This window comes from Watersipora subatra, chromosome 2 (assembly GCF_963576615.1).
Source record: "Watersipora subatra chromosome 2, tzWatSuba1.1, whole genome shotgun sequence".
NCBI lineage: Eukaryota > Metazoa > Bryozoa > Gymnolaemata > Cheilostomatida > Watersiporidae > Watersipora > Watersipora subatra.
In genome coordinates, this window is record NC_088709.1 from 4,831,876 (window position 1) to 4,855,462 (window position 23,587).

The 23,587-nt window shown below is 36.9% G+C and overlaps 2 protein-coding genes across 5 annotated transcripts in view; both read left to right on the forward strand.

Annotated features, from left to right (window-relative positions):
* LOC137387123 (nuclear receptor coactivator 7-like) overlaps positions 1-8,075 on the forward strand; it is a 38,209-nt gene extending 30,134 nt beyond the window's left edge. Inside the window, exons 10-16 of one of the 4 annotated variants that reach the window (XR_010977868.1) lie at positions 186-381; positions 1,946-2,062; positions 3,731-3,883; positions 4,987-5,156; positions 5,417-5,568; positions 7,495-7,697; positions 7,730-8,075. Coding sequence is in view for 2 of the 4 variants with exons in the window: in XM_068073432.1 (XP_067929533.1) it covers positions 186-381; positions 1,946-2,062; positions 3,731-3,883; positions 4,987-5,156; positions 5,417-5,558 (778 nt within the window). In the remaining 2 variants the exon portion in view is untranslated. Of the gene's footprint in view, positions 1-185; positions 382-1,945; positions 2,063-3,730; positions 3,884-4,986; positions 5,157-5,416; positions 5,578-7,494 lie in introns of all 4 variants that reach the window. The other 3 variants (XR_010977867.1, XM_068073432.1, XM_068073431.1) reach the window with 3 other exon arrangements.
* Positions 8,076-9,025: 950 nt separating this feature from the next.
* LOC137387783 (23 kDa integral membrane protein-like) lies at positions 9,026-23,277 on the forward strand. The gene is made up of 6 exons (XM_068074295.1): positions 9,026-9,243; positions 17,489-17,725; positions 18,980-19,183; positions 19,824-19,919; positions 22,699-22,785; positions 23,098-23,277. Exons 1-6 carry the CDS (start codon positions 9,172-9,174, stop codon positions 23,167-23,169), a joined length of 768 nt encoding a protein of 255 aa, XP_067930396.1. The 5' UTR covers positions 9,026-9,171; the 3' UTR covers positions 23,170-23,277.
* Positions 23,278-23,587: the final 310 nt, after the last annotated feature.

Genomic DNA, 23,587 nt, shown 5'->3' on the forward strand with positions numbered 1-23,587 from the left:
CACGATGACTGCCACTGATCCTTGCTGTGTATGCAGTTGAGGTTCTGAGGGTTACTGAAGGGTTTTTAGCATAATGCTGTTGAGATGTGTTCCTGAATTTCATTGTCTCTTCGCACATTCACATCTGTAGTGATATTTGTGTGGCTCCGAGTCATAGCCAAAATAAATTTTTGTTTATTATTCAGGGTTGATTCTCTTTACAACTTCTTTGTGCAATGGCGGCCAGAACTTTATGGTGAAGAGATAACTGATCCTGCCATCCTGTGCAGCAAGGGTTTTGTTTCCATACCGGAGAGTTCAGTGTCTCGTATTTCATCCTCTATTCCTCGATCCCCCATGGTTCGCCAGCTCAGTCACGCTAAACTTGTCAAGAACTGGGAGGTGTGTGCTTATTCTTTCATGTATCTGTGAGGATGAAAGGTGTGTGTTTATTCTCTCATATATCTGAGATGATGAGAGGTGTGTGTTTATTCTCTCATATATCTGAGATGATGAGAGATGTGTGTTTATTCTCTCATATATCTGTGAGGATGAGAGGTGTGTGTGTGTGTGTGTGTGTTTATTCCCTCATATATCTGTGATGATGAGAGGTGTGTGTTTATTTTCTCATGTATCTGTGATGATGAGAGGTGTGTGTTTATTCTCTCATATGTGTTTAAACATGGGAGGTGTGTGTTTATCATCTTGCACATAGGTTATGCTGCACAGGTACAGCTTAAAACAGTTTAAGGGTTTTTTTCCGGTTTAGTAGACTTTAACAAGCACCCTAAGAATTGTTTCTCAAAGTGATGCAAAAACATATTTTGAAATAAGGTTTGCTCAGTTACAAAATACAGTAGACGCTCCTACAACATAAATAATCCATCCCAGGGCTGATTATGTTGTGGGGATTTTACATTATACAAACAGTGAAATACATGCAAATTGCCTAATCCGTTGTAAGATCTTTTCAAACTCACCCTTAGGCCATACAAAAAGGAAAAACTTGACTTAACTTTTTTATTTACTGATTATCGTAACTGCATTATTATTGGTTTGCATCGACAACTTTTCTCCTTTTTCTTATCACTTTTACTGATTTTATAGACTGTGATTGCAGTAATTTCACAATAAGTTGATGGGGAGCGCAGTCGTCAGCGCTCATTCACAATGCCTTGCTTATTTTTTCTAAGCAGCAAAGCCTACTTTGCAAAGTAAAACTAATAACAAATACTTTATACGTCTACAATAAAGCAGAACAATAAAATATTTCTACTATAAATTAAAAGAGCGGTACTACCTGTTTGCCGTCTATCTCTATCCAGGGGTGAAGGTTAGATTAAAATATAACTTCCGACGATACTCCAACTCGTGACGTTCTGATTGGTAAACCGACGCTGTAACATCTACACTAATCGATCGCCTTCAAGTATTTATGAGCAATTGCGCAGTTACATATTTTCTGTTTTGTCTACACATCTGACAATCTATCACGACAAACTAGAATGGCATAGAAATTGTACTTATAATACATATAACGTTATACGCACGTCGTTTTTCCTCTCGCAAGTGCGCCGAGATAGATTAACATTCAAATTGAATTCGAGAACTCGCCCGACTTGGCTCTTTACATTATATGCAATTTTTACGTAGTACAAAACAAAAGCTTCTCTCAAGTTCTTGTCTAGCTCTACTGCGTGATCAATAAAATAGCATAAAATATTATAAATAATTATAATATAAAGAATAATCTAGTTGAGTTCATATGTTACTAAACTTAGAAGCAATCTTACCAGGCAATTATCAGTTAAGTGAAACAAACTGAGCTGCATCTAAATTATTAGCCGTTTTGTTGACTTGAGTAGTACTTGTTTTCTGGTAAATTTTGGAGTTGTTTGTCTATGAAAAGACAACTGCTTCATTATACTAGTGCATATATATATCGATGTGGTGAATATTTTTCAAGGTACTAAGCGTGGATGAGATGGCGAGAAGACAATCCTTGTTGGACATACAAAAGTATGTGCCATTCCCCGATATGACTAGCAGCAGCCTTTTGCTATCTGATGAGCACATAAAAAAGGTATAATGTAGCTGTGTATTTAGTGTCTCCTGTGATTGAATAAGCAATGCAGTGCTGCAAGTATATGTGAAGTTAGATGGAAGTCATAGTATGTCTCATTACTAATGTATTCATAACAGCGCAAATCATAGTGGAACATTATGTGATTTCACCGTTACTCAAAGATGGTTCCATTTTTAAGCTCTATACCAGAATTCCATGCGTAAATTGCGTTACAATGTTTGTATTACTGGAGGAGTGCCAATATTGGCACTCTTCCAGCACTCTGATCCCCATCTAAATTATCAGTGGTTTGTCTTGACTAAGTGTTACTCCGTTTTTTGGTAAATTTTGGAGTTATCTGTCTATGGAACAATAGTTGCGACGTTATACTAATATAGCAATAATCTTACCGGGTTAAGATTATTGCTATGTTAGTATAATGTGTGTATTTTCTTGTATATCACACGCTATACGCATAGTGAGCGATGACTTGCCGCTGTAGACTTCTGTCAGCTATTTAAGACTGTTGGAATTGCGGCTATCTAAAGGATTAAAGGCTAAATATGCCTCACATATCATAGCACGAAGAGAGAGACTGTCACATGTCATAGCACGAAGAGAGAGACTGTCACATGTCATAGCACGAAGAGAGAGACTGTCACTAAGCTATATTCACTCACTGCTAACCTTGGATTTGTAGCACAAAGCTATATTATTATTCATCTTTTTTCTGGTCCAACATTATAGATTTGCTGTCAGATCGGCCTCGACTTTATCCACTTTTGTCTAGTTTGATGATATCAACATCGGCTGACCTTAAGCAGTATGTCTAGGGAGTCGTTAAGGGAGTTGTCAAGGGAATGTGCTCAGAGCACTCCAATATTTTTCGCATACACTTGAGTTGGATGGGCTCATTTTCAGATGTTAAAGATATGTAAGACATTACAGATGCTGTTATTAATATAATGCTAAACATATTAATAATATAACATACTTAATATATTTTACATTAAATACTAATTGGTTACTTGTATGTTGCTCGTACAACTGGAAAAAAACAGCTTTGCCAAAAATCAGTTGAACCAGTTCAATTTTGCTCTTCCACTTATCTTCTACGATCTGCTGAGCTCTACACAGATGTTCAGTCATCAATGAGACTACGCCCAGAATATTTGTATTTATCCTTCCACACAAGTGACAAACATCATTTTCTATTTCGTGCTACCAACGTACTACATCCACCACTGTATGTTTCAGTCTATGAACTTTCTGTTACTACAACCTACAATTGACTAGCCCCACTCCCCAGCAATACTATCAGATTATCAACTCCTAAAATATGTTTGTTCAACTCACTCCATAATTTCTGATTTTTGTGTCTTTTCACTTTATTTTGGCATGTAATGAAACACATCATTATGTTAATGATAACTAGTGCCACTAACAAGTTATACATACAGTACTAAGTGAGTGTTCAGAGACGCATGATAGCATGAAATGTGTCTTGTTTCTTTACTATATAGCTCTAGATAACCAAACTTAAAGCTCCAGTAAGGCTTTACTGCTCTAAATCATGATAGAGAGCGAGTCTATAAAATATTTTAAATAACATATAATACTATATTAATAATATTGTTGACTCAGTCATGTCACTTATGATTTTGACATACAGCTGCTGTGTTTCAGTTAACCGCTGTTCTACCAGCCAGAGTAGAGGGTCACCAGTGGCGACTAGCTTACTGCACGGAAGAGCATGGCTTTAGCCTGAGCACCCTCTACAGGAACATGAGTAAGGGTGACTCCGCAACTGTTCTTGTTATTCAGGATGAGAATGATGCGGTAGGTTCCTCTTTCATTGCCTTGTAACATTTTCCGACAGCTTGGCAGTAGTTTATTGATTTACCGGTGTGTTTACTGGTGAACATTGTGATTTTGTACAGCAGTGACTCGCAGGATGCTATTAAAGAGATGAACTAATGAGAATATATTGTTAATCTATTAATCTTTATATATAAATCTCAAAGTTTGTCGTTCAGTCTGTCTGTTTGTCCAGCTATAGCTATTAATATCTAGCAATAAAAAATCTGTATCGCAGAAGATTTGATCTCAGAATCTCCTGTTCACCAGGCGATAAATTAACCCATTAAGCTATGCGAGATGCAATGGATTCATTGGTCGATATGAGTGGTTATCTGGGTTAAGCTACACATAGCGACTCTGCATTACCCCACCACATCACTAAAGCTTCTCTCACGGCTCTTATTAGTAAGTTTGACAATTCGGATACTAGCTTACTCAAATTAGTCATTGGCAATGTGCCAGGCTAATGGCAAGTGGCAGGCAACTACATTACCTGCAACTATTTCTAAGCTGTTTTTTAACACCCGTGCAAAGCCGGATTCGGCTAGTAGAACATAAAAGAGACATATACTACTAGTTAGTATAGGTTGCCAATAGGAAAGAGAACAGTGACAAGAGTACAAAGTTGATATCTAATTTACTAAGAGACACCTGCTGCTGCTCTTCAACCCTATCTCATTCAGCTTACAACTTGTCATGTTCTTTGCATACAAGTATCAACTTGTTCAGTATTTACAATGTTCATGATGGGTGTGTTAGCGGCTGCCTACCAACCAGTCATGGTACATTTTTCAGGACAATCATTGCTAATTGAAGGATAACTTTGGGGTCCAAGAAAATCTGGCTCATAAAATACTTAGGAGAATGTTTTAGAAAAAGTAATATTCAAATATGTTCAAACATCTCAACATTTGAGGTACAAGCATGAGCCAGCATATCCTCATTTTCAATACGCTTCCATTTGTGCTGGATCAATGCCTGATAAGATAGTATTTAAACCTGTTCAGTTACAAGCAGTACGAGTCTCTTAGTGGTGTTATATAACATACAATGTGTGTTTGGCACTGATCTGATTTTTATAGGTCTTTGGTGCATTCTCATCTGCATCTATTCAACACCGAGAGCATTTCTATGGCAATGGAGAGTGCTTCCTCTTTAGTCTCGTGGATGGTTTTAAGATGTACAGGTGGACAGGCAAGAACATGTTTTGTGTGCGAGGTGATCTACAGGGCCTCACACTTGGCACCGGCAGGTGATTGTTTACTCTTGTATATGTACTTGTTTGTAGTTTAGTGATGCAAACAGATATTTTTGACACTATTGATCTGGGCAAACCTAATCGAAAATCAGTATATATATGATTACTAATGTTCGATTAGGTTTGCCCAGATCTGTATGCATAAATCTTTTTTTGCATTTTATTTTGAAATAAACAAAAAAATTTTTTTGCATATTTATATGTAAATATATATATATACAGTGTAGTATATGTAGTGTACATATTGTTATCAGTGCGACGTGTGGCCTCTGGCTGGATGCTGCCCTCTACCATGGTCGAACTCAGCACTGTGACACATTTGATAATGAGCCACTTACGGGTGCTCAGGAAGACTTTATTATCAAGGGCATGGAGGTCTGGAGCTTGATGGATTAGCAGTTTTAAGGTAGATGAGGTAACTCCTAAATCTAAGTGCTTGATCAATCATATCTGTGAAATCGATGCCAGAGGTGCTACATAGTCATAGATACGATATTGTTCAATCCATCTTGAGAGCTACAGCGTATTCCTAAGTTTTCACCTTTCCTATTATCTAGATATTCCATTATTTCTCTTTTTAAGGCACCTTCAGTAGCATAAAAGCCCCAGTCCAATATTAGTGCAGCTGCAGTCAGCGCTCCAATCGTTAAAGAAAAATCAATTTATATATACACTTTGAAGGCTAACATTGTACATATAAGCGGGTCCCCTGATAAGTATTGAATAAGTCCTAAGATGAGTATTGACAACTTTCAATCAACTGTGAAAACTTTTAGGATAACACAACTCCTTTTAAACTGAATATCATATCGAAGCCGCAAGCTTGTGGAACTCAATTAAACAAACTAAAATCAAATGTAGTAATTTTTTGCTCTCTTTCAATGATGTGATGTTTTGGAGGTTGGAGAAACAATAGTTGATGTACACTGAGCCTATTAGTCTGTGTATATACTTTTATGAATAGAAAAACAAATATTTTTACTGTAAAGCTCTTTATGTTTAGGAGAAAAAGTTTCTATTTCTGTCTATTTTTCATCTTCTTTACCAAGAACTTCAGTCAGTATGTCAACATGTAATGTTCCGTCAGCAGCCATTTTTCCTTTTTTGTTTGGTTGGAACTGCCCTCAGTATTTTGGCAGAAAACTAATTAGTCAATCTACTTTAAACTTTGAAATTACACTGAAAATGTCTACCACACCGGCCCGCCGAAATTTCTAAATCTGACATAACCTAGAAGTATAGAAAAACAAAGCGAAGCTATGAAGCTAAATTTACCAGGGCTTTGCAACTGGTTGGAAAACATTTCACCGAGTTATCTGGGGCCCTATCTGGGCGCTCAAATTATCTGTTTGTAAGTTGTCTCAGACTATGACTTGTGCACTGTGCACAGACTAAAGATTTACGGTTATTTTGGCGTAAATTTTGTCAAATAGCAAAGCTAATATTGACTAATTTAGCAGAGTAGAAAAAGAGTTGAGGTCAGAAGACACTGTAGAAGGTATTGAACGAGCCAGAAGATAAAATCATTCCATTCGAAAGCAACTTTGAGAACGTCACCTGCCGAGCAAACGATGCAAATATTTTGGTTTCAAAGGTGTTTATTTTTGTTTTTGCATGTATTATAACTATGGGTTGTTTATGTCACTCGTTTTTTAATATATATAGTTGTATCATTTGATAGATATATATACACATATGTATACTATATTTAATTTATAAGCTTGCAGGTTCATACCATATTATTTGATATCATCTTTGCGGTTACATCGACTCGGCTTACAATGGATCGACGCTCATAACGCTTCTTCAATTGCACATAAAAAGCCAGTTTGGCTGAAAACTCTAGCAAATGTATCGATGAGTGCAATGAGCTTTAATGCAACCTTGTTAAATATAGTTATAAAGGATAGTTATAGGGTAGCATATGTACACACACCACTATTCGTATCCGCCATTGTTCATAACAAAAATGTTCATAAGTAAGGTAGCGTCTGTACTTGACTGTGTACTAATACTCTAGTGAGAGCAGTGATTTCACCTTGACTGTGTACTAATACTCTAGTGAGAGCAGTGATTTCACCTTGACTATGTACTAATACTCTAGTAAGAGCAGTGATTTCACCTTGACTGTGTACTAATTGTACAAGTTCATGGCCAAAATTAATCATTAGAAACTAGATCTTTATCTCGTATTCACACAAGATTATATAAGAATCCTCTACTCTTCTCTACTGCTCAGCTAATTCAAGGACAGTAGTTTGAGCTCAATCAGTTCTGATACATGTACTTACCTTTAACCGTTGTCTTTTCAAAATGTACATGTTCATTGTAGGTACAGCGCTTATAAAACTGGGAAGGAAATGATCAGCCTCAACAGATCTGTTACGAATCTGATGATTAGTCTACTTGTAGTGGTTCCATAGATGGAATAATCTATGGATGGACCGATCTATGGATGGACCGATCTATGGATGGACCGATCTATAAATAAAACAATCTATGGATGGAACAATCTATGGGTGGAACAATCTATGGGTGGAACAATCTATGGGTGGAACAATCTATAGATAAAATGATCAATTACTGCATATGACCATATTTAGCTACCGAAAGTGTAGACAGATTTTACATTTGTTTATTATTTTTCCTTGTTACTTTGATCCGTAACAAAGTTACTCAACTGTCTAAGTGTTATTTTTGGAAGATGCTGCGGTATTTCATATGCAGAGCTTGAGTTCTTTTTTATAAACTTTCAAATCTTCATATTCCATTTTTTTCATTTATTACTCCTCTTTACCTCCATAATACTTTTAACCTTTGGAATTTATTCACATATTTAAATTGTTTTTTATATAGTGCTCACTTCTCATCAGTCATTCCTTTTATGGCTTTAAATACAGTAATTATAACATACATAGACATGAGTATTCAAGCTAGTTGCGCATAGGTAATCAGCTAATGTGTCTATTAGCAAAGGCCATAACCGAGACACTAATAAAAGTCGTGTTAATCACATAGGATTAAAGCTTATGGTCTAACAGAAAATAAAACAGTTACACGAATAGACAGCTTAAAGTCTGCCAACTTCATACTATTACTTGTTAACTTACTAGCTAGTTGACAGAAGGTGCTATTCCTTCATGACATTGGTAATAAAGGTGTCAGCGACATCTAGCAACAGGTAGTCATCTGGGTATTAAGGTCGCGAATATTCGGGTGCCTCACTAGCTGTTATACGGAATGCTTGCATCTTTTTCTGTTTTTTCTGTGAAATTAAAAGTTTTAGCACACTACGCTTGAGGAACTGAAGCTATTTTCACATCGCATATGAACTCGTTATATCACAGTCAGAGCAAACATGTTTCAGACATCAGTGAACTTATGCTGACTAAAACCAAGTTGCTAAACGTTCAATTATCTGACTCAGCAACCATTCATGAGTCTTTCATCTCATTTTCCCTTCGTTCAGCTGTCAATTGCCATCATATCTGTTCTATTATATTTCGTATCTGAAGCGTTCCTTTTACTGCACCAGTGTCCATGAATATCTGTCAGTTTTTCTCAATCTAGGAACGGATGGCCATCAAGTCTTATAGCTTCCCCAATATAATGTTGCCGTAGCTGCGAAGATTACTAAAGAATCTTTGATCATAAACATAAACCAAAGGTTATGTCTGTATCTTCTGGGCTCTGACACATGATATGAGTTCTTTTTGGCTAGCTTCGGATCAATTGTTCACCGCTTGCATCAAGCTAACAAGCATGCTTCACAAGGCAGAGTAATTATCCTCACCAGCCAATCACAAGCGAAGCATTTGCTTGACTGGCTAGCTTTAAGCTCATGACGTGGGCTTCCAGTCGCATTCGTCAAGCTGATAACTTATAGTGTTAAGCCGCTGTAGACGTATCGTGTAACGAAGCACAGGAAGTGTACCAACAGGTGCTTACGAAGGCAGTCTAACGACAATACAGGTATAAGCCTAACGAGTAGAAAGGTATAAGAAGTAACATGGGTTCAGAGCCGGGGCTTATGGGTAGGATGGCTCGATATCTCTTCATAGGATTCAATGCTCTCTTCACGGTAAGTTCAGAGATTTTGTGTTTCGCTCTCACCTAATTATGGTCACATTTCTGTACAAGAAAACTTGCTTCTGCATTTGCCTGTTGAATGTGATATTCACCGGCTAGCCTAGGTTCATGTGAGGAACATGTAGATAATGGAAGCTATGAGTTTTAGTTTACAACCTAACAAGCTGTCATAAGGAAAGCTAGTGGCAACTGTTTGCGATTGAGCTTAGAGCATCGTTATAATCAGTTATGCAAACCTTCAAAACTGCCCTAATAATGAGTGTAATGCCTGACTCGGACCAATATTTCTGGAAAAATCATGCGTTTCAATTTGCAGGAGCAGCTGTGTTCCTCATTATTTGTGATACCACCATTTTGAAAGAGCGCACGACTTCGGGCGAGTTGCATTTTGGCCAATTTTAAGAAATCACATGATAGGACAACCGTAGGGCATCACAAGGCAATGCTCTTGTGGAGTGAGCTCAAGGTTTAGTTACATTGTTGCGATTTCAAAGCTATTTGGGTCCCATCAATCGTCTTCACAGCAAGACGCAGTTCCTCACACCCCATATATACGACATTGGTCTGAATCAGTCATAAGACACTTCTCATCCTATGGGTGTTGTGCAACGGTCATACATCACGGACTGAGTGATGAGTCAACCTATCAACTCTCTATTAGAGATTACTAGATATGCTCTAGCGTGCTAGTAGCGAAACTCTGTGAACTATACGGATAGGAATAGCATATTGAATGGTTGTCACTAGCAACTAAATGCGGATACAGCTTTGCCTGCTGTTCATATTCTAGTTACTAGCTGCGAGCAGTCAATACAATCAGCAGTCACAATGGATACTTTTGTTTGGAGAATAAAAATACAAGCACTGAATTCAAACATACCCTCAATAAACTGGCTCATCTTTCAAATGTTGTTAAACTGAAAGCGCCTCAGTGAATAGTTGTTGTCCGCCATTAGTCTAGTGCAGTGGTTCATAACCTGGGTTCCATCGAACCCTAAGGGCTTCTCTCTAGCGCAGTGGTTCATAACCTGGGTTCCATCGAACCCTAAGGGCTTCTCTCTAGCGCAGTGGTTCATAACCTGGATTCCATCGAACCCTAGGGGCTTCTCTCTAGCGCAGTGGTTCATAACCTGGGTTCCATCGAACCCTAAGGGCTTCTCTCTAGCGCAGTGGTTCATAACCTGGGTTCCATCGAACCCTAGGGGGCTTCTTTCTAGCGCAGTGGTTCATAACCTGGGTTCCATCGAACCCTAGGGGCTTCTTTCTAGTGCAGTGGTTCATAACCTGGGTTCCATCGAACCCTAAGGGCTTCGATGAGTCGGTCTCAGGAGTTCGGTGGATGTTTCTCAAACACAACAGTATACGACACTGGTTTGCAAGGTTTTGTCTGTATAAAAAAATATGCAGTTTGTTGTGAGTTCATGCATTGTATTGATTTTGCTCTTTAAACACAGTGATGTTAATACAGTTAATTTTGTACCTGTCTTGAATTTGAAAAATCATAATCTATTTTTTAATAAAGAAAAGTTCAATGAAAGTGCATATAAAACTGATAAGGTTCAGCAAGTCCAATATGATTAAGAACCACTGCATTAAAAAACTTTCACCTTCCTACAAACCACACAAGTTCCTTCCACACAAACCACACAAACCACACACACCTTCCACACAAACCCCATAAATTTGAGTCATACCAGAAGTAGATACTTAAATTTAAACTACCGGTACAAACGCCACTGTAAAACTTCAAAGCAGACATTAAAAAGGATGCACGCAGAAATTTTAAACTAGGTTGTAAGTTATAAAGCAAAGATGGGTTATGTTAGTATTACAAATGCCTTCATCCACATTTCTTTATTCCGGTCTGCTCTGCAGAGTAGGTGCTGGAAGCTGGAATGAGTTGGTCTCCAGTCATCTGTAATCTTTTGGCCGATCTGTAGGAGTTATTGTCAAACCGTGCATGCATGACCAGCAGCTGGTTTATGTATGGTATAATAGCAGTGCCTAGTGTGTCACTCTGAAGGGGCAGATATCTCTCCAATGAGAATCACATGGGGTCTTATCACTGTCTAAATATTCCAATAGATAAGTTATACAAACAAACACTTAGCGGTTTTGGTAGAACAGATATTAGTGAATCCAGTGCTTTTAGGATAATATAGACCAGCCTAGGGCACTATGAACAGTTTTACGTACATGTTCGTAACAAAGTTAACTTATGCATAGCATGTTGAAGAGGAGAATACATTATTATGTTCTGCATTAGAGAGGAAGACACCATTTATTGTTAGTTCTTTGAGGGATAATAGGGAGTTGTGTGCTCATGAGCACAGAGTGCAAGATGAGAACATGTTTGTGCTGTATCCAGTTGTTTGAGCATTCCATTCCAACATAAATTCAAAACCAAAGAGTCGCGTAACTTATGGCTGGGTCACAGTGAGGTCACAGTGAGGTCACAGTGAGCAGTAGCAATGTCGCACTACTTGTTAGTTGAATCGCGAGCTCTTGTAGGTCTCTTTCACTATTTCTTCTGCTGTAAGGTTTTGTAGGCATCTACCAGTTTCTTTTTTATCAGCGTCAAGGGAATTCACTTCTCTACTACTCGAGTGCCTGCTAAGCATTGTCAATACCCAGTATAACAGTAGTATAACCATATTAGTATAACCCATTAGTATAACATATAGCGCAGCAGAGGTTTTCAATCTAGCTTTGATATAGGATATAACAATATCAAGCAAACGATAAGCAATAGGTAGATAAGTATCAAACACTTTTTGGTACCCCAATTGTGCTTTAGCTGCCATATCTCTACAACTATATCCATCATTATGTTTCCATGACACAATTATTATTATTATTATATTATTATTATATTATTATTATATTATTCCGCAAGTTTGTTCCATCTGTAGAAACGGTAGAAACGGCAAGAATATGCAAGTTAAGCGAGTTTTTTTACTCAAAATTTAAGGAATATTTCATGTTTGTGAAAGATGGAAATGACATTTACTAAATAAGTGCAAAAATACTGCGCAAGCTATTCCATTTTAAACATTTTCCACACTTGATTCGTTTTCTATTTTGAGTCGAGCAGTACCAAATGCGCCACTTTGATCTCCAGCTTGGAAATTTTCATCTTTTTTTAACAAAGCATCAGCATTAATCTGCAACTTGCTGTCAGTTGAAACACTTATCACACGGTAATGCGATGTGCACACAACTACAAATGTCAGTTGAAACACTTATCGCACGGCAATGTGATGTGCACACAGCTACAAATGTCAGTTGAAACACTTATCACACGGTAATGCAATGTGCACACGACTACAAATCCGCATCAGCTGCACAATGGAAACATAGTGCACTAAGACCTGTCAAGAGCAGTCTACCTGCTGCAGCTTATCAGCTGCAGCAGGTAGGTTGCCTTTAGGTGAGAGAAACACTTATTCGACATCATCCAGTGTTTACACAACTCTCTACTTAGATTATTGGGTTGAACAAAAGTAAGAAAGAAAGCACATTTTATATGAATTCAAAGTCTACAGCTTCATGCTAAGCTTGGCACTAAGTCTAAGTCTAAGTTTAGTGAGTATGTGTAATGTTTCTATGTAAGTATCTATGAGAGTATACTCTGTGAGTATCTATGTAAGTATCTATGTAAGTATCTATGAGAGTATACTCTGTGAGTATCTATGTAAGTATCTATGAGAGTATACTCTGAGTATCTATGTAAGTATCTATGAGAGTATACTCTGTGAGTTTCTATGTAAGTATCTATGAGAGTATACTCTGTGAGTATCTATGTAAGTATCTATGAGAGTATACTCTGTGAGTATCTATGTAAGTATCTATGAGAGTATACTCTGTGAGTATCTATGTAAGTATCTATGAGAGTATACTCTGTGAGTATCTATGTAAATATCTATGAGAGTATACTCTGTGAGTATCTACGTAAATATCTATGAGAGTATACTCTGTGAGTATCTATGTAAGTATCTATGAGAGTATACTCTGTGAGTATCTATGTAAATATCTATGAGAGTATACTCTGTGAGTATCTATGTAAGTATCTATGAGAGTATACTCTGTGAGTATCTATGTAAGTATCTATGAGAGTATACTCTGTGAGTATCTATGTAAGTATCTATGAGAGTATACTCTGTGAGTATCTATGTAAGTATCTATGAGAGTATACTCTGTGAGTATCTATGAGAGTATACTCTGTGAGTATCTATGTAAGTATCTATGAGAGTATACTCTGTGAGTATCTATGTAAGTATCTATGAGAGTATACTCTGTGAGTATCTATGTGAGTATCTATGTAAGTATCTATGAGAGTATACTCTGTGAGTATCTATGTAAGTATCTATGAGAGTATACTCTGTGAGTATCTATGTAAGTATCTATGAGAGTATACTCTGTGAGTATCTATGTGAGTATCTATGTAAGTACCTATGAGAGTATACTCTGTGAGTATCTATGTAAGTATCTATGAGAGTATACTCTGTGAGTATCTATGTAAGTATCTAAGTAAGTATCTATGAGAGTATACTCTGTGAGTATCTATGTAAGTATCTATGAGAGTAGACTCTGTGAGTATCTATGTAAGTGGATAATGAGAGTATACTCTGTGAGTATCTATGTAAGTATCTATGTAAGTATCTATGAGAGTATACTATGTGAGTATCTATGTAAGTATCTATGAGAGTTTACTCTGTGAGTATCTATGTAAGTATCTATGAGAGTATACTCTGTGAGTATCTATGTAAGTATCTATGAGAGTATACTCTGTGAGTATCTATGTGAGTATCTATGTAAGTATCTATGAGAGTATACTCTGTGAGTATCTATGTAAGTATCTATGAGAGTATACTCTGTGAGTATCTATGTAAGTATCTAAGTAAGTATCTATGAGAGTATACTCTGTGAGTATCTATGTAAGTATCTATGAGAGTAGACTCTGTGAGTATCTATGTAAGTGGATAATGAGAGTATACTCTGTGAGTATCTATGTAAGTACCTATGAGAGTATACTCTGTGAGTATCTATGTAAGTATCTATGAGAGTATACTCTGTGAGTATCTATGTAAGTGTCTATGAGAGTATACTCTGTGAGTATCTATGTAAGTATCTATGTAAGTATCTATGAGAGTATACTCTGTGAGTATCTATGAGAGTATACTCTGAGTATCTATGTGAGTATCTATGAGAGTATACTCTGTGAGTATCTATGTAAGTATCTATGAGAGTATACTCTGTGAGTATCTATGTGAGTATCTATGTAAGTATCTATGAGAGTATACTCTGTGAGTATCTATGTAAGTATCTATGAGAGTATACTCTGTAAGTATCTATGTAAGTATCTATGAGAGTATACTCTGTGAGTATCTATGTAAGTATCTATGAGAGTATACTCTGTGAGTATCTATGTAAGTATCTATGAGAGTATACTCTGTGAGTATATATGTAAGTATCTATGAGAGTATACTCTGTGAGTATCTATGTAAGTATCTATGTAAGTATCTATGAGAGTATACTCTGTGAGTATCTATGTAAGTATCTATGAGAGTATACTCTGTGAGTATCTATGTAAGTATCTATGTAAGTATCTATGAGAGTATACTCTGTGAGTATCTATGTAAGTATCTATGAGAGTATACTCTGTAAGTATCTATGAGAGTATACTCTGTGAGTATCTATGTGAGTATCTATGTGAGTATACTCTGTGAGTATCTATGTAAGTATCTATGAGAGTATACTCTGTGAGTATCTATGTAAGTATCTATGTAAGTATCTATGAGAGTATACTCTGTGAGTATCTATGTAAGTATCTATGAGAGTATACTCTGTGAGTATCTATGTAAGTATCTATGTAAGTATCTATGAGAGTATACTCTGTGAGTATCTATGTAAGTATCTATGAGAGTATACTCTGTGAGTATCTATGTAAGTATCTATGTAAGTATCTATGAGAGTATACTCTGTGAGTATCTATGTGAGTATCTATGTGAGTATACTCTGTGAGTATCTATGTAAGTATCTATGAGAGTATACTCTGTGAGTATCTATGTAAGTGGATAATGAGGAGGTAGTTTCTTACTCAGAGAGAGATTCTACGTATAATTTATAATTGTCTTCTTTAGCAAACGAAGACGATTTTCCTTACTTGATTGCAGGTCACAACATTGAATGATTGCAATTGTTAAATTGTTCTTTACAGGGAAGGGCTACTTTGAGCGGCAAGAAAATCCAGCTTTTATAGTTAAACCTTTTGACAAGTTCACGATACACCTTGGTGTAAAAAAACTTGCGTATAATGATAGCGATATAAACCGACACGAGCTGGCTTACTATTTATTCACCCATCAGATTTGAATCGAGAATTGTTAACTTGCAGACATTATAGTTAAATGGACCCCAAACACCTAAGGTCTAGGGCAATCCTCAGTATTTGTAGAACCTAAATGGAGATGCCTTAAATGAATGACAGGAGTTGTCTATACTACTAGAAAGACAACTACAATCCTATAAGTTGCTTGGTGGCACATTTGAGAGTAATTCATAGACCTACGAAAGTCAGAACATGTTTCGACAGTTTGCAACTAAAATACCATTTAACTGGCTCATGTTGTAACATTTAGTGCAGGATCTGAAAATAAATTGTATCTCCTGATATTGCTGAAATATCTCAAAAAGATATAAATATTTAATTACGAATAGGATAGTCTTTGAGTTGAATAATTTTTTGATTCAAAATTTTAGTATATTCGGTGCTAGATGCGAAATTTTATACTTTGCTCACAAACTAAGATTTTAAGCATTTCCTGTATAGTTTCTGTTGAATAAGTATTCTAAAAGAAATATTGTTGTAGTTAGATGAGTTACAGTGGACGCTCCTATGACGTAAATTCCAGATAGCATAAAACATTTATGTGAAGTTTTTGCTTTGTACTACGTAACAAATTTGATATAACGTAAAGTGTCAAGTCGGTTGAGTTTTCAAATTCGATTTGAATGTTAAATTTATCTCGCCGCACTTTTGGAAAAAAAACGACTAATTATAGCGTTATATCTGTTACATATATGACTACCGTGACATTCTAGTTCATCGTAATATATCGTCACACATGTCGACAAGAAGGAGAATAGGATAGCTGCACAATTGTTCATAAATACAAAGGTGATCGATAGGTGCAGGTGTTACAATGTCGGTTGGAATATCGTCCAATGTTATCTTTTATCGTAACCTTGACCCTTGAATACAGATAGACGACGACCAGGTGGAGCCGCTTTTTATAATAAAAATATTTTGTTGTTTTGGCTTATTGTACACGTAAAAAAGTATTTGTTATTAGTTTTACTTTGTAGAAAAAACTTTATTGTTTAGAAAAAATAAGAAAATTGTTGTAAATGAACACCGAAAATATGCAGTCCCTATTAACTTGTTGTAAAATTATGGTCTGTAAAACCAGTGAGATTGATTATAAAAAGGAGAAAAGGGGAGGGGTGATGCGGTTGGCCAGTCACTCATGGGGTTATTCAGAAAAAAAAAACATCGTTTCTCACATTACGCTCAGTAGGACACCATAGTCCCGACCTTCCAAGTGCTCCATGGAACAATGGCTATAATCATCCACAAATTTGATTAGTAGACACTGTTTCTGAAAGCTGTCCAATGAACCACCTCATAGGATTACCTGTTCAATAGGATGACTGACTCCTAATGTCCAGGGTGCATTCAATATCACAATATTGTTAGATCACATCATGCACAATAGACATAGATTTCAAATGTTATGAAGTATGCATGCAAAGTAGTATGTATAGCAGGTATAGCAGGTATGGCATATATAACAGGTATGACAGATATAGCGGGTATAGATACAAAAATACATAAGAACATCGAGCGTAGGAATGAAAAAAAAATTTTGATTAGTGACTAAAATTAGCTGTTACAAAAAGCCATTGATCCAAATCAGACAGACACCTGTCACACTCTGTCAAATGTTTTGCAGAAAGTATCTACACGTAAATATCAACAAAAACAAAAAATTAATTTATTTAGTCTGTTTTCTGTGACCCTGCTGATCTCTCGACCTGATATCACGCGATTTTTTTGAGTGATAATTTTATGCTCGATTCAATATGCATGTATTAAACAGTGAATACAAGATTTCATGCGTGGAGCTGTTGCTCTGGTTAGATACCATTCAGTTACAAAAGGCACCTATTTATAGATATTTGGGCTAGGCTTGATCATAGCTGGCTCGTATGGAGTAGCCCAAGCAAAGACTCTACCGTGGGACAAGATAAAGGAGTACTTGGTTGGAGCACCAGATAGTGATGAGGCAGCAACAAGGTCAGCGCTTATCGGGATTGCTGCAGTTGTTATAGTAATGGGTCTCATCACCATGTCCATTTCCTCTTGTGGCTGGCTGGGGGCATGCAAACAGAACACTTGCTTACTGTTCACGGTAAGTGTCGCATGCATTCTTAGAAGTAAGTGTCGCATACATTCCGTAGACGCCAGTTTTTTTTGACAGTAACTATCACATGCATTCTTAGAAGTAAGTGTCACATGCATTTCATAGACACTTATTTACTGTTAACAGTAAGTGTCGAATGCATTCCTTAGACAACTGCTTATTGTTGACGACAAGTGTTGCATGGATTAATTAACCACCTGTTTACTGTTGACGGTAAGTGTCACATAGATTCCTTAGACACCTGCTTACTGTTGACGGTATGTGTCACATAGATTCCATAACCGAGTACTTCAGATGAACAAGCTAGAAATATTGTTGAGGAAAGATTTTCTGAATCTTTCATCAACAACCTGTGGCAGTACACAATGATTTTTATAACTGATCAGAAGCCCATATGAAGGAGTGTTGTGGTAACAAAAATTCATTTGATAATTCCATTTTAGTACGACGACGACAAATTTTTATTAGATATGAATTGTTTTCAAGTAACTGGTATGAAAGATTTTCCAGCTCATGGACTTTACTTATAAGGTACTTCGCTGGTAATGTCATACCATCTTACCTGCATTTTACTCGCATATTATCTGCAAAAAATTGTTCAGTTCATTGAGGAGTTCATTACTCACAGGAGTCTGAATAAAATTCTGAAAGTGCTACAAATCTAAAAAGAAATACCACAAGACTATTTATCAACATTAAAATTTTCTGTTGTGATTAAACAAATTGGTGAGTGATACGATATGTACTGAATAAAATATCTGTTTGAAAAGAGGATCACTAAGTCATTAGGTCGCTAGGTCGGTGTCAGATTAATAAATTTAAGTGCTCCTCAAAAGTGTTTGAGATATAAGCGCTTAGCCAAAAATCAATCTTTAGGTTTTTATCATGTACATAGACATGTATATGCTCATATACTTGTATATGTACATATATGTATGCAATAGCTTGATGCAAGAATGTCAGCTGCATATTGTAAATGAACAAGATCATGTGGATTTTGTCTTTACAGTTCAGTGTCTTTACAATTCAGTGTCTTTACAATTCAATGTCTTTACAATTCAATGTCTTTACAATTCAATGTCTTTACATATCAATGTCTGTACAATACAATTCACCGTTTTTCCAAACACATTGTCTTGTCCAATCTTTACAGTAAAAATTACTTGGAGTTGTTTCTCCATGTCTCTGCTAACCATGAGTCTGCTAACACATATTTGCCATATATTTCATCCGTTGTTTCAGTTCTCAGTGAGCATGGCCATTATCATACTGCTGGAGTTTATCCTCGGCATTGCTGTGCTAGTCACTGTGAAAAACTTCACCAACCCTGAAAATAAAGGTTCTCTAGAAGCAATTATAAAAGAGGCTGAAACGGAGTATAATAACCGTGGTAACAACACAAGCACGCCAGCTGCTGATGCCTTTGATTTCCTCCAAGCAAATGGGGTAAGCTTCAAGATACTAAATTATCAGACAGAAACCTGGCTTGGCAAGTGTCTGGCAGGTGCTTGCGAGGCTTACTGTGTGTTAGTCACAAGTTGTTGTCAAACCTCTCATGATGAAAAGCATGAGCTAAGTAAATTATTTTATGGAGTTGAGATGCGATTGACTTAGGGGAGAATGATAATTGCTTCATCTGTTTATGTAGTTCTGGTAGTTTTGGTAGTTTTGGTTGGTTTCACAAACTTCGGCTAGATGCAATCATTATTGGTTGGTTTTTTTCTTTCTGGCTGCTATTACATGGCACCACAGCCATCAACTACTTCATTATGCGTCTTAAACAAACAAATAGGGAAAAGAAAACTGCGCAGAATCTTTTTCAGTGACTAAGAATATAAAAATGTGAAACCAACATTTGCGCATGAAGAAATAATATAAGCTAGAAAGCAAGATGGAATTGCTGAGCGAATGTTACAGCTGCGACGAGAGTTTATTGCCAAAAGAGGTGTGTATAAGAGGACAGTAGTTGTCTTCATTTCCTTGCCCTTCTGTTGCTGATAGTTTTTTTAGATTAGATGTCAGTAGTTGTCCTCTCATGTGCATTTAGCATTAGAACTCAGATGCGCAAATATTTGGTTTTATATAGACTTGCTGTGGAATCTATGGGCCAGACGATTATACGATTATCCCCATACCAGCGACTTGCTACAAAGATGGAAACACAAAAACTGACCCGAGTAGTGTAAGTAATCATGCTCAGAACTCACTCAGTAGCGTAAGTAATCATACTCAAGACTTACTCAATAGTGTAAGTAATCATACTCAAGACTTAATCAGTAGTGTAAGTAATCATGCTCAGGACTCACTCAGTAGTGTAAGTAATCATACTCAAGACTTACTCAATAGTGTAAGTAATCATACTCAAGACTTACTCAGCAGTGTAAGTAATCATACGCAAGACTTACTCAGTAGTGTAAGTAATCATACTCAAAACTTACTCAGTAGTGTAAGTAATCATACTCAAGACCTACTCATTAGTGTAAGTAATCATACTCAAGACTTACTTAGTAGTGTAAGTAATCATACTCAAGACTTACTCAGTAGTGTAAGTAATCATACTCAAGACTTACTCAGTAGTGTAAGTAATCATACTCAAGACCTACTCAGTAGTGTAAGTAATCATACTCAAGACCTACTCATTAGTGTAAGTAATCATACTCAAGACTTACTCAGTAGTGTAAGAAATCATACTCAAGACTTACTCAGTAGTGTAAGTAATCATGCTCAGGACTTACTCAGTAGTGTAAGTATAAAGGTGTCAGCTGTGATATTAGTGGAAGGTATGTATAAAGGTGTCAGCTGTGAGAGTAGCGGAAGGTATGTATAAAGGTGTCAGCTGTGAGAGTAGCGGAAGGTATGTATAAAGGTGTCAGCTGTGAGAGTAGTGGAAGGTATGTATAAAGGTGTCAGCTGTGAGAGTAGCGGAAGGTATGTATAAAGGTGTCAGCTGTGAGAGTAGCGGAAGGTATGTATAAAGGTGTCAGCTGTGAGAGTAGTGGAAGGTATGTATAAAGGTGTCAGCTATGAGAGTAGTGGAAGGTATGTATAAAGGTGTCAGCTGTGAGAGTAGTGGAAGGTATGTATAAAGGTGTCAGCTGTGAGAGTAGTGGAAGGTATGTATAAAGGTGCCAGCTGTGAGAGTAGCAGAAGATGTGTATAAAGGTGTCAGCTGTGAGAGCAGCAGAAGATGTGAATAAAGGTGTCAGCTGTGAGAGTAGTGGAAGGTATGTATAAAGGTGTCTGCTGTGAGAGTAGTGGAAGGTATGTATAAAGGTGTCAGCTGTGAGAGTAGTGGAAGGTATGTATAAAGGTGTCAGCTGTGAGAGTAGTGGAAGGTATGTATAAAGGTGCCAGCTGTGAGAGTAGCAGAAGATGTGTATAAAGGTGTCAGCTGTGAGAGCAGCAGAAGATGTGAATAAAGGTGTCAGCTGTGAGAGTAGTGGAAGGTATGTATAAAGGTGTCTGCTGTGAGAGTAGTGGAAGGTATGTATAAAGGTGTCAGCTGTGAGAGTAGTGGAAGTTATGTATAAAGGTGTCAGTTGTGAGAGTAGCGGAAGGTATGTATAAAGGTGTCAGCTGTGAGAGTAGTGGAAGGTATGTATAAAGGTGTCAGCTGTGAGAGTAGTGGAAGGTATGTATAAAGGTGCCAGCTGTGAGAGTAGCAGAAGATGTGTATAAAGGTGTCAGCTGTGAGAGTAGTGGAAGGTATGTATAAAGGTGTCTGCTGTGAGAGTAGTGGAAGGTATGTATAAAGGTGTCAGCTGTGAGAGTAGTGGAAGTTATGTATAAAGGTGTCAGTTGTGAGAGTAGCGGAAGGTATGTATAAAGGTGTCAGCTGTGAGAGTAGTGGAAGGTATGTATAAAGGTGTCAGCTGTGAGAGTAGTGGAAGGTATGTATAAAAGTGTCAGCTGTGAGAGTAGTGGAAGGTATGTATAAAGGTGTCAGCTGTGAGAGTAGCGGAAGGTATGTATAAAGGTGTCAGCTGTGAGAGTAGCGGAAGGTATGTATAAAGGTGTCAGCTGTGAGAGTAGTGGAAGGTATGTATAAAGGTGTCAGCTGTGAGAGTAGTGGAAGGTATGTATAAAGGTGCCAGCTGTGAGAGTAGCAGAAGATGTGTATAAAGGTGTCAGCTGTGAGAGCAGCAGAAGATGTGAATAAAGGTGTCAGCTGTGAGAGTAGTGGAAGGTATGTATAAAGGTGTCTGCTGTGAGAGTAGTGGAAGGTATGTATAAAGGTGCCAGCTGTGAGAGTAGCAGAAGGTATGTATAAAGGTGTCAGCTGTGAGAGTAGTGGAAGGTTGGTTGCTGCTGATTGATTGGTTGCCCCAATTGATAGCATTGGCCACTTGAATTGATTGCATTAGCCACTCAAATCAATAGCATTAGTTATTTAGAGTATATAATTACTAACCTATGTAGGCCAAAAATTTGTCATTTGCTGCGTTTCCATCTGTCTCACTTAATTCTGTAGCAGAGACGCGATTTGAATGAGACCAAAGGCTATGACATTTTCAAATGTTACAGGATCATAAATTTTGGTTTTCTAATTTTATGCAGCGTTTTGTTCCTGATATCACGATAACATTATATCCTGATATCACGATAACATTATATCCTGATATCCCGATAACATTATATTTAGATAACATTATATCACGATAACATTATATCACGATATCAAAATATTCCAATATCACAAAATCCTGATAATATCACGATATCCTGATAATGTCACGATATCCTGATAATATCACGATATCCTGATACTCCAACATCATCATATACCGATATCACAATGTCACTATATTATGATATCACAACAATCCATTATCAAAATCCCTTGATATTCCGATCCTGCAATATTGGCATTACATTAGATGCTAAAGTAGAAGAAATGTGTATAAAGGTTCTCTGAAACCTGCTGCTATTGGCTGTGACATATTCGACCCACTTTCTTTTAGGTTGGCTGTCTTGAAGCATACTCTGACATGCTAAAGAATATAGCATCAGGAGTGGGAGGTGTTGCTATTGGGTTCTGCGTTATTGAAGTGAGTATATTGTGGAGTAACGGTAAATTGTTAGTGTTCAGACATACCCAATTTATGTTACCTTAATCATGAGCCTAGCTCATGAAGTCACATATGATTACTAAATGACTGTAGACTTCCCTGAGCTGCAATATAGTATGCAACATGCGATACTAAACTGCAATATAGTATGCAACATGCGATACTAAACTGCAATTTACTTACCTGAGACTGACTGTGGAACAAAAAAGTAAACTGTTTTGCTCTACAGTCAGTCTCAGAAGTCCTTAGCATGCAATATAAAATTGTTTTATTATCAAATCTTGTTTTTAGATATTTGGACTTGTCATCTCCTGTTATCTGGCTTGCAACATGAGGAAAGGAACTCCGTATGAGCAACATTAATGGATGAGGGGAGACTATTTCCATTTAATACACTATAAATTTATATCTCTTTAGAACTTATTTACCTTTCAAGATCTTCTAGCTATTAATAAATGTCTTACATTTCCATTGTTTGTGATGACCTTGTGAAGGAGGACTAAACTCGTACTTGTGAAGGAGGGCTAAACTCCTACTTGTAAAGGAGGGCTAAACTCCTGCTTAGTTGGCAATAATGAGCAATCTGAAGTTTGGCACCTTACTAAGAAGAATGAAATAAGTTCCTGTAAGAAATGGTGTGAGCTTGTTACCTGCATTTATAATATTGCCTCAACTAAAGTGTTACCATTCTTCTACGTAAAAAGGCGTGTTATGTTTTGACTTACAAGGTTTTTAACTTAGAAAGTTTACAAGTCAGTAAGATCGTTTGGTCAAATAGTAA

Coding starts and splice junctions, on each gene's coding strand:
- LOC137387783 (XM_068074295.1), top strand. CDS start 9,172: ATGGGTTCAGAGCCGGGGCTTATGGGTAGGATGGCTCGATATCTCTTC. Junction 19,184..19,823: donor ATTTCCTCCAAGCAAATGGG/GTAAGCTTCAAG, acceptor GGTTTTATATAG/ACTTGCTGTGGAATCTATGG. Junction 19,920..22,698: donor CAAAAACTGACCCGAGTAGT/GTAAGTAATCAT, acceptor ACTTTCTTTTAG/GTTGGCTGTCTTGAAGCATA.